Source organism: Cajanus cajan, chromosome 6 (genome assembly GCF_000230855.2).
Source record: "Cajanus cajan strain Asha chromosome 6, NIPB_CcT2T_4, whole genome shotgun sequence".
NCBI classification, from domain to species: Eukaryota; Viridiplantae; Streptophyta; class Magnoliopsida; order Fabales; family Fabaceae; genus Cajanus; species Cajanus cajan.
The window spans coordinates 49,605,131-49,616,777 of NC_138522.1; the positions used below are offsets into that span (position 1 = coordinate 49,605,131).

The 11,647-nt window shown below is 32.7% G+C and overlaps 1 protein-coding gene across 2 annotated transcripts; it reads left to right on the forward strand.

Moving 5' to 3' along the window:
- The first annotated feature begins 453 nt into the window (after window positions 1–453).
- On the forward strand, window positions 454–8,278 carry LOC109816121 (LRR receptor-like serine/threonine-protein kinase ERECTA). Of its 2 annotated transcripts, none has more exons than XM_020380999.3 (27): window positions 454–994; window positions 1,071–1,209; window positions 1,308–1,379; window positions 1,490–1,561; window positions 1,670–1,741; window positions 1,839–1,910; window positions 2,010–2,081; window positions 2,210–2,281; window positions 2,375–2,446; window positions 2,531–2,599; window positions 2,706–2,777; window positions 2,873–2,944; window positions 3,057–3,128; window positions 3,382–3,453; window positions 3,529–3,600; window positions 3,687–3,758; window positions 3,921–3,992; window positions 4,066–4,137; window positions 4,224–4,295; window positions 4,517–4,588; window positions 5,009–5,077; window positions 5,190–5,246; window positions 5,359–5,432; window positions 5,886–6,017; window positions 6,096–6,443; window positions 7,077–7,447; window positions 7,652–8,278. In XM_020380999.3, the coding sequence occupies exons 1-27, from the start codon at window positions 925–927 to the stop codon at window positions 8,030–8,032; spliced, it is 2,934 nt and encodes a 977-aa protein (XP_020236588.1). In that variant the 5' UTR covers window positions 454–924; the 3' UTR covers window positions 8,033–8,278. The 2 variants fall into 2 exon arrangements, with proteins under 2 accessions (XP_020236588.1, XP_020236587.1); XM_020380998.3 differs by having other exon boundaries at window positions 455–994; window positions 5,190–5,261.
- The last annotated feature ends 3,369 nt before the right edge of the window (window positions 8,279–11,647 follow it).

Below are 11,647 nucleotides of genomic sequence, written 5' to 3' on the forward strand. Positions count from 1 at the left end.
AAAAGTGATTGAATGGTCAATATTTTTTTTTTATAACACTCAACCTCATTTTTCAACAAGAGAGAATTTAATACTCAACCTTATTCTGTGCATCTCTCTCTACTTAGCACCAAAAAGAATCCACACACAAATTAAGTTCATAGCTAGATAGCCTGATTACATGAAATGTGACGATGTCCATATTTTTTTCATCCAAAATACTAGGATTACCGTTGATTTAATGAATCTTGATGGCAAAAGATATTGTAAAAAAACAAGAGAAAAAAAGATTGTGGGATATATGTGATAGTGGGAAATTACATTAGGAGAAGATATAGGGGTTGCAAGGAGGGAAACATTTTAAAAAGTTACTATAGTAGTTTTGATTTGATTCCAAGTTTATAAAATGTGAGAAAGATTTAGAGTGAAGAAGATTTTAAGATGGGATCCATAGGCATAATAAGTAGCAAACGTAGCTCCCTCCAGGCTCCAGGCTCCAGGCTCCAACCTCCAAATAAATAAGAAGGAAAGAAAAAGAGAGTGTCTTTGTCAGTTGGTCTGAAATGGCTCTGAACTCTCTCTCACAAAGAAGGAGAAACTGAAAGCGACCCCTTGCGAATGCGATCTGAATTAAAAGCATTGTAATGTAAGGTAACAAGTGAGTGAGAATAGTGAATAGGAATACAGCTACCGCAGCGAATAGTTAAGAGAGAGAAACTCGGAGATAGATAGAGACTATGCTTCAGTGTTGCAGACCCTCTGCCACTGCCAGATAGTTTTAACTTTATTCCACTCTCTCTCTCTCTCTCTCTCTCTCTCTGTTACCATTCGCAATTCACCATTGCATTATAGAGAGAGCCTCATGTGATGTGATTGCACAAACTAAGCTCTGCTTCTTCTGTCAAACCTTATCACATTTCTCTTCCACGCGCCATCGCCATCGCCATGGCCTTTCTCCTTCCGCTTTTTCTTCTTCTCTCTCTGGATGCAATCAATTCCGTGGTTTCGCACGACGGTCAGTCCTTCACTCTAACCAAACTCAAACGCCGTGTTTTTCTTTGTTACTCTGTTTGATAATGTTTCAATTGAAGGAGCCACGTTGCTGGAGATAAAGAAGTCGTTTAGAGATGTGGATAACGTTCTCTTTGACTGGACTCACTCCGCTTCCTCCGATTATTGTGTGTGGAGAGGGGTTACATGTGATAATCTCACTTTCAATGTGGTTGCATTGTAAGTACTAACACACACTGTTCTTCACTCATGAGTAGTGTATGTGCATTATGCAAGTCACAGTGACCATAAGGATTTTCATTTTTTCTTTTTTGCAGGAATCTTTCGGGATTGAATATGGAGGGAGAGATTTCGCCTGCAATAGGGAGTCTTAACAGCTTGCTTTCTATGTACTTACTAGTTCGCATTTTTCACTTTTAGTCTCTTTCATCGGCATTTCTCATGCTTCTTGTGGCTATGTAAATTAATGTTGTTTTGTTTCTCTTTGTTGCTTGAACAGTGATTTCAAGGAAAACCGATTGTCTGGCCAGATACCTGATGAGCTTGGTGATTGTTCCTCTTTGAAAACCATGTATGTTTCGTACCTGAAGAGCTGTATTCGATCGATAATTTTGATTTGAATTGACTGACAAGTGAAAATGACTTAAGGGGGGACTTTTGAATTTTACTGTGTTGACAGAGACTTGTCGTTTAATGAGATTCGGGGAGATATACCGTTTTCATTTTCGAAGATGAAACAACTGGAAAATCTGTGAGTTCTTGTGGTTGAGGACTTGAGGTTTTGTTTTGCCTAGGATGTGTTAAGTACGGTCATGACGGGGCTTTGTTTTTGTTGAATGTGTTCTCAGAATTTTGAAAGATAATCAACTTATTGGACCAATTCCTTCAACTCTCTCTCAGATTCCTAACTTGAAGACTCTGTAAGTTATTTTTCTGTTTTCTTGTTCTCTTCATAAGGATAATTATTGTATCTGTAGCTGTCATTCACAATTTTTTTTATTAAACTGGTTCTGTTCTAGAGACCTGGCGCAGAATAATCTTAGTGGGGAGATACCAAGGCTTATATACTGGAATGAAGTTTTGCAATATCTGTGAGTATAACTATTATGCATGAAATCTATTGCTTAATTGACTCATTACTTCTCTCCCTTTAGAGTCTGAATCTGATGTGATCTTGCTGCCAATCTTTCTTTGTGTCTTTTTCATTTTGCTATCATAGTGGCTTGCGAGATAACAATTTGGTGGGTTCACTTTCTCCAGACATGTGCCAGTTAACTGGATTGTGGTATTTGTAAGTTACAGCATTGGCTCTCTTTTTATTTCAAGTCATGGAAGTTTACATTTCCTAAGCGACTGTAATTATTTTTGTCCTACCATTTTGTAGTGATGTGAGAAACAACAGCTTGACAGGCAGTATTCCCGAAAACATAGGCAATTGTACCACTTTCGGGGTCTTGTAAGTATATCAAATTGTATGTGTGACAGATTTTGCCTCAACATGTCTTCTCTTTACTGTTTTAATATATTCTATTGATTTCAGGGATTTATCCCACAACAAGCTAAACGGAGAGATACCATACAATATTGGGTTTCTGCAAGTAGCAACACTGTATGTATTGCATTATCCTTTCTCAGATATTTTTTACTAGAATAATATGTGGTCTTCCACTTTCCTTATATAGGAAGTTCCCTTTAAACTTGTTTGAGCTTGGCAGGTCATTGCAAGGCAATAAACTCTCAGGGCATATTCCACCAGTGATTGGTCTGATGCAAGCTCTCACTGTCTTGTAAGTATTGTATTAAAGCAAACTTTATGAAGTTTCTTTGTTGACTTGATATTTTCTCTCTTCTTTATTAATTCTTCTTTCGACATTTCCTACAGAGATTTGAGTTGTAACATGTTAAGTGGACCTATCCCTCCTATACTGGGAAATTTGACCTTCACAGAAAAATTGTAAGTATATGCTAGTAGTTTCTTTTATATCTTTAAGTTTGATTTTGCCTTAAAGTGTGTATTATATCAGAAATTTTTTAGACTTATTTGATTAAATATGCAATGTTTGAAGGTTTTTGAATGGAAACAAGCTGACTGGCCCCATCCCCCCAGAGCTTGGAAATATGACAAAGCTTCACTATTTGTAAGATGCTTTAGTCTTTTAATCAGTGACCATATGCATCTTATATTTCTTTTCTGGACTCTTGAAATCAGAAGTAGCGGCTTCCTGACAATAGCTAATCATTTCACTTTGAATATTACAACTTCAGAACGAACCTTCTGTCATGCCCTTTTTATAATTTTTCTAAGCAGGGTTTTGTTTGCTACGAAGAGCGCCTACCAAGAGGTGCAACTTGGTTTAAAATTGTCCTCTAATGATTCACCTTCCCCTGCAGGGAATTGAATGATAACCATTTAAGTGGACATATCCCACCTGAGCTTGGAAAGCTTACTCTTCTGTTTGACTTGTAAGTGTCATTAATTTGAAGCATCGAGCTTGTTAGTTTTTAAGTAACTTTATGAGTCACACATTGTTCTTGCAGAAACATTGCCAACAATAACCTTGAGGGTCCTATTCCTGACGATCTTAGCTTGTGTAAAAGCCTCAACAGCCTGTAAGCAATTAGCTTTGTATGTTACTTCATAAGATAGAATTTTATATTAAATTAAGGTGATGGATTTTCCTATTGTCATGTTTCAGCAATGTGCATGGGAATAAGCTGAGTGGAACAGTCCCCTCAGCTTTTCAGATCTTGGAGAGTATGACCTATCTGTAAGTTTCACCTTGACTTAATAGAACATTTGTTCAACATATCCGTAATTTTATTGTGATTAGTTCTCAAGCATGCTTGGCCAATACTTAACAGTTCAAAGTTTAACCTATTTTGCTTAATTGATTCTTATTCCTTCATGATATGGTGATTGCCGTCCTTAGGAACCTTTCTTCAAACAATCTTGAAGGCTCCGTTCCAATTGAACTTTCACGGTTTGGTAATTTGGATACACTGTAAGTACGAATAATTTAATGTCTCCTGATATCAATCCCTGTGATGTCTTTCTAATTGATATTTTCCTTCCAGGGATATATCAAATAATAATATAATTGGTTCCATTCCTTCTTCCATTGGTGACTTGGAACATCTTCTGAAGTTGTGAGTTTTTTTTTTTTTATCTAGTTATTTTTAAAAAAAAATCTAGAATGTTACTTCTTACTGATTGCTAGTAATCATTTTGCTAGGAATCTGAGCAGAAATCATTTAACAGGGCTTATTCCTGCAGAATTTGGTAATCTTAGAAGCGTCATGGATATGTAAGTCCATTAAATTTCTGATGAAAATAAAACAAATCTTGAGTTGTTTCTTATTGACTATCATCCACTGACCATGGTATATAATATCCCTGCAAATTTGTTTTACCGAGCCAAATGATGTTTGTGTATTCACGTAACCGACCTTATCTTGTGACTAGTGAGGTAAGGCTATTGTATTTGTTGGTTTTTTCACGGACGCTTTTCATGATTCTATATTTCAGTGATCTTTCAAATAATCAACTCTCTGGTTTGATTCCCAAAGAATTTAGTCAGCTTCAGAACATGATGTCTTTGTAAGCTCCTTTTCGTTTCCTTATTCAGTGTTTGTTTGTTTTATATTCCTTATGCTTTTGTTAATAGAAGTTGATGGTATTTTGTAGACTTGGCAAATCTCTTTTAACAGTGAACTGACTGCCTTAAATTCTACTAACTGATTTTTAATAATAGTTTTTATTTATTTATTTATTTTTAATTTTTTTGTAATTTACACTCTTTTTTGAATTGCTCAAAAACTATTGTTCCGAAATCTTGTATTCCTCAGATTCCGTTGAGCATCTATATAGGTTCTCTTTAATTGCCCTTGATTTAGACTCGGAATTAGTTTGTTCCATGCTGTGCTTATTTTGTAAATTTTGGTTGACAGTCGTGATATACTGAATTTTACTACAATTCTTACTATTTTTAATGGCATCACTTGGTTTAAAATTCTACAGGAGACTAGAAAAGAACAAATTATCTGGGGATTTGTCTTCGCTTGTAAATTGCCTTAGTCTTTCTCTGCTGTAAGATTTGTCTCTTTTGTTTCTAATTTTTGAACAATTTTGTATAATAATTCTCTGGAAAGATCAAGTGACTTTTACCTAACAAGTTAATTATGGGCTTTAAATTTTGCAGCAATGTCTCTTATAACAATTTAGTTGGTGTTATTCCCACAAGCAACATTTTTTACAGGTTTTCTCCTGACAGGTTTGCCGTAATTGCTTCTATTTTTCAACTCATGTTGTTTTCCATCAGCATATCCTCTTGGATCGATTGATTTATTGTTGTTATCTTTTATTTGCAGTTTCATTGGAAACCCTGGTCTTTGTAATGATTGGCTGGGTTTGTATTGTCATAGGTCTCACCGTAAAGAGCGAGGTCAGCTGAACTTTCTAGCAGGAATATCCTGTTGCTCCCTCCCATCTATGCCTTATTGTATCTTATACTTTAAGCACCCGAAAATCTTTAGCTCTTCCCGGAAAAGATCTTTCCTTGTTATCTTTGATTGTTATGCCTGGGAGAATATGTTCAGTAAGGGATTGTTGGAGTTCTGAGATGGGATTCATTTGACTGAATGCAATATGTGTCAATTAATTTTTAGTGTTGAACTTGTTTAAATAGGAGCATTTGAAGTGTAAAGCAAGGTTTCATATGTATCTTTTTATTTTTCTATGATTGTGTATATCATTCAAAATGATTGTCGAGGAATGAGGATGTTACAGTAGGTGCGATGTTCTTCCTATGAGATTCTTTCCTTATATAGCTAAATAAGGGTTTTTGGGCTGACATGCAGAAAGAGCTAATATGTTTTATTGAATATTGACCTTGCAGTTACCTTGTCTAAGGCAGCTATTATAGGAATGGCTCTAGGAGCCCTCGGGATTTTTCTTATGATATTGCTAGTAGTTTTCCGACCACACAATCCTCCAGCTCCTTTCCCTGATGGATCTTTTGACAAACCAGGTACTTTATCACAACTGTCTCTGCCTATAGAAAATGAAGATGATATTCTACTGATTGTTCATGCTTGAGAATTGACAGTTAATTACTCACCTCCGAAGCTAGTGATTCTTAACATGAATATGGCGCTTCATGTGTATGATGATATCATGAGGATGACTGAAAACCTAAGTGAGAAGTATATAATTGGGTATGGTGCATCGAGTACAGTTTATAAATGTGTTCTTAAGAATTGCAAGCCAGTGGCTATCAAGAAACTCTATTCCCACTATTCATATTTTTTAAAAGAGTTTGAGACCGAGCTTGAGACAGTAGGCCGCATTAAGCACAGGAATTTGGTCAGTCTCCAAGGCTACTCGTTGTCTCCATTTGGGAACCTTCTCTTTTATGACTACATGGAAAATGGCAGTCTATGGGATCTTCTACATGGTAAGTTCAAGCTTTTGCTGATGTACTATGCCGCATGCTTTGGTGTACAAACTATATCTTGTATCTACTATGTAGATTCAACCCTGCATTTAGCAATATTTTCCAATTTCCCATATTCTCCTCTTCCAAATTAGTGCTGTATTAGTAATGTGAGCAATCGTTCTAAGGTGCATATTGAGGTTTCTACTTTCTAGTTGCATCTATGTCTTTTTAATTGAGGTGACCATATGCTCTTTTGTTGTGTCTTGCATCTAGTTTTCTACATATGTCCCTTTAACACTCTTTCTAACACTTTCTGGCTAATATTCTCTTTATTATTAATTGAAAATTTTAGATTTTCGTGAATTCGGAGAAATACTTATTAGATAAGATGCGAGATTCACAAAATTTGTGATTTTTAATAAATTTTTATCAATAATAAAGAAAGTGTTTAAAAGAATGCTAGATTGAGTATCTCTAGCATTCTTAAAAATGGTTAGAAGAATCTATTACTTTCTAAATCAATGCCTTTTTACCTGGAGCTGCACTTGCCTGTATATGAACCTAACAATAGATTAATCTATCAGCAAAATGTAAAAAAAAAAAAACACTTTAAATCCCAGCAATGATTTGGTTATGTACATTTATTTCCAGGACCTACCAAGAAGAAAAAGCTTGATTGGGATCTTCGTCTAAAAATAGCACTTGGATCAGCTCAAGGGCTGGCTTATCTACACCATGATTGCAGTCCACGAATCATTCACAGGGATGTGAAATCATCTAACATTTTATTAGATAAAGACTTTGAGCCCCATCTCACCGATTTTGGCATTGCAAAAAGTCTGAGCACCTCTAAGTCCCACACTTCAACTAACATAATGGGCACAATTGGCTATATAGACCCCGAGTATGCCAGAACTTCCCGGCTCAATGAGAAATCTGATGTGTATAGCTACGGTGTCGTATTGCTAGAGCTACTAACTGGGAAGAAAGCTGTTGACAACGAATCAAACCTTCATCATCTGGTGACTATTCTATTCATTTTAAACACTTAATGTCTTTTATCTTTTTTGTCCCCGTCTTGAGCTTTGTTGAGATAGTTACACTTTTTTCATTTGACCCTTTGGTGTTGTGTTACCTTGGTCAATAATTTATGATATACACCTAACTCATTCATTCATTCTCAATGTTTTTCTTACACTAACAACTAATAGTCTTTATTTGCGTAGATTTTGTCCAAGACAGCTAATGATGCCGTAATGGAAACCGTTGATCCAGATATTACTGCTACATGCAAGGACATGGGAGCAGTGAAAAAGGTTTTTCAGCTTGCTCTTTTATGCACTAAGAAGCAACGAGTTGATAGGCCCACTATGCATGAGGTGACACGTGTGCTAGCAAGTCTAGTGACATCCATAACTCCACCAAAACAAAATGTTCCAACACAAGCACTGCTACCTGATTCACAGCCTTCTGCAAATATGCTATGCTACAAGGATGAATATGCAAATCTTCAAACTCCACACTTGGTGAATTGTCCATCCATCAGCACCTCTGATGCCCAACTCTTCCGCAAATTCGGAGAAGTAATATCTCAGAACAGTGAGTGAAGATTTTGATGAGAATCGAATTGAAAATTGAAAATCAATGTACATTTAAGCCCCCAAAGGAAAAATGTCAAATATTTTGTATGCTATACGATCCGTGTGGATAAACTAGGAAAAATCACACGAGTAGTATGTAGTCTCTTGCGTAGTATTTATTTACACTACATTAATTGTACGTTTATTTAGAGGTCCTTTTTGTAGCAATTGAACATGTATTCTCAAAATTAGATTCGCAAGAACGATTGGAAACCGGTTTATTGTTCGGTTAGAATAAACCATAGAAGCAATTTGAAAAGAATGGACAAAGAACAGAAGACCAGTAAAATATCAGTTCAGCGGGATAATGAAAAATGACTAAATATTATATCATTTCTATTGTTTTAAATTGAAGTTAACATAAAGTATGTTACTTTTTCTTAAGGTATCTTTTTTATTATTCGGTAAGCGATGTAACTAATTTTGTTATTAATACTTTTAAGACACATGGTTTTTAGTTCGTATACGTTGCAAGTTATTTAAGTTTTTTAATTTTTAATACGTACGTACCAAAGGTGACGGGAAACTACGATTTATATTTTTCTGTTCGCTTGATAGTTGGACAATTATGTCACGTGCTAAGGGCATTTCCATGCAAGTCATTGATCAAGGTTTTCTAACATGGTTTAGAACTTTAGATGGCTCTACATGGTTGTGATAATTCAACCAATCTTATGTACCTAACAATTATATTATATTAACTGAAAGGTGTTTTTAAGTTAAAAATTATGAGTTGTAAAAGTAAACACTTATAAATTATAAACTTATGAAAAGTGTATAAAAAGTTTAACTAATAAACTAATTGATAGACGTAAAGTGGTATGTGTGTATATATATATATATATTCTGTCTTATGTATTAAAATAATTTTTAATTGAAAAAGTCATGCAACAGTTATATTTAAAGGTTTATACAATTATAATACTATACTTGCGTAATAATACGTTAACAATAAATGTGGTATACTATATTTTGACATTTGAGTTTTTTATATTGTTAAGTTTATTGTAGAAGGTATTGTCTGATTTAGTTTTTTTTTTTAATGGAACCTTCGTGGCTTTATCTTAAAAAAATGTCTTGGTAGATTAAGAGAAGAAAAAAAAAATACTTTTAAAATACTTTGATCTCAATTTTAATCAATGTCTGTAAACCCTGGAAATTTTCAAAAATAATATTCATCAAACTAAAATGTCTCACGCTGTTTAAAAATAAGTCAAAAACAAAAACTTCGAAAGTTTACAGAGTTGATGCAGATATCATATACAAATTTAGCATCACAACGAACAAACTTAAGATTGAAATAATAATGTTAGATATGGTCATAGACCATGTGTGGATCCTTGATTGAGAGAGGAGAATAATTATTTCATCTTACTTAAAAATAACTTAAAAATTAAAGTTATAAACCTTTTTTTTCTCCCTTAACTGAAGACATCTTTCAAATGAAAAAAATGCGAAGGCTAATGATAGAATGGACAATACTTCTACCTCATATATGAGTCTCACAAAGCAATTATTAAATAAAATTTTACGGCGGAAACATAATCAAATTATCTTTAATATAAGATATATAATTTTATAAAAAAATTAAATTAGTTTAAAAACTTCTAAAATAAGTTGGTAAATAAACTCTAACAACATCTGTATTTTATATACAAAGAGTATCAATTGATATTGGATAGAGGTTAGTTTTATGACTAAATTTGGGTAAGATATTTATGATATAGTGCATGACTGTTATTAGTAAAATTATACTGAAAAGTGTTGTGATATATATATTTTTTTGACAGGAAATGTTCCTGTGATTTAATCTCTTACCAAACTAACAAGTTGAGTAAAAGGTGAAAATTAAAATGAAAAGCGATGAAACGTAAAGAAAAGGAGAAACAAAACTGAAGGAAGAAAAACTATCCTTTGCTTCCCTTATACGTTGTACGATTGATAATTGTTTTGTTTGGTTTTACTGTTAAATAATTAAAAGAAAACCTTGAGTGTACGGCAGGGATCCTGTATGTATCTATAAATATAGGAGGCTTACCCATGAAAAAATATTAATTTTTTATATATTAAAATATACTGTTAGAACATATTAATAACAATAAATATAAATATTGTTGTTCTTCAAAGATAAATTAATATATATTTTATCAATAAAAAATTATAATTATAGTAAAAAAACAAATTTAAATTCTTATCCCACTCTACCGTTAAGTCGGTCCTAATAAATTAGTTGTTTTTTTTAATATAAAGCATATTAAGTCTAATTGCTGAGTGTTTTAATAATTTGCATGAGATACTTAAATTCTAATCTAAATACTAATTACCGTTAAAATTATTAGACACAAATTAATGGTGAGAAATTAAAGTAGGATATATAAATTTTTAAATTTGAATTTTGTTGCTTATTGTAATTTTTTTTTAAAAAATAAAAAAAATTACAAAGATGGTCGCAATAAGGATTAAACCTAAGTCTTCATACTTCTAACTACCTCAATCCCTTTCCACCCAACAAGAGAAGTTGATTTACTAAACCTTGAAAGAGTTCAAATTCAAAATCTGTAAAACTTAATTCAAACATTATTGCACAAAATAATTTTTTATAGAACGAGGCTACACATATATCTTTTCACATTAAATAACAATTGGAATGAGGTTTTGCAAAAAAAAAAAAAAATGGAATAAGATTTGGTACGTGCCTTAAAATTATTATTTTTAAAATATTCAATATAATTATATATTTGATATTTAAATTTAAAATCACTTGTAAAGTTAAACAATTACATAATAATTAATCCATATTCACTAATAAATGTTTGGATAAAGTATATATATTGCCTTAAATGAAAAATTCTATATTTTGTTTTATAAAATGAGATTTTTGATATTCATTAGCAATTAAAAATATGAAATAATGATATCAGTGTATTTTGTTTGGTGTGAAGAAGAAAAATGAAATAACTAATTTCAGTTGAAAGGAACGAGTGAAAAAGGAGAAAGTTTTGTAAATGCTTGACATAAGAGAAATATGATATTTTTTATGCATACAAGAAAAATATAATAAAAAATAAAGAAAAAGGAAATAAGGTTTTATTAAATGTACATTTATGCTTTTTATTAAAATCAATGTGAGATTTAGTGCATGTTTGGGTTTCAACACAAACGTGAATTTTCACGTTTAGTTGAAGCAAAAAAATTTTGCTTCCACGTAAAATTCATCTTTAACATGGAAAGAGAGTGTAAAATCAAGTTTCAAAATTCAATCCAAACATGCACTTAGATAATCAACATTTTCTCTCATTCAAGCAAAGACATGATTTTTACTGTTACTTCTAAAATTCGAAAACGTGAGATAGGTGATTTCATGCTTGAATTAATATATTCTTCTTGACATGTTTTTATTTATTTTATAAAAAAGTTTATAACTGTTACTCTCCATTAAATTTACGTTATTCGTCTTAAATTCATAATTGCATTTTAAACTTATGAATTTTGTAGAAACGATAAAATGAGTCCTGTTCCGCCAAAAGTAGTCAGATTGGGTATCTTATCCCGTTCGTTGGACATGTGTTGTTTAACTCCTCC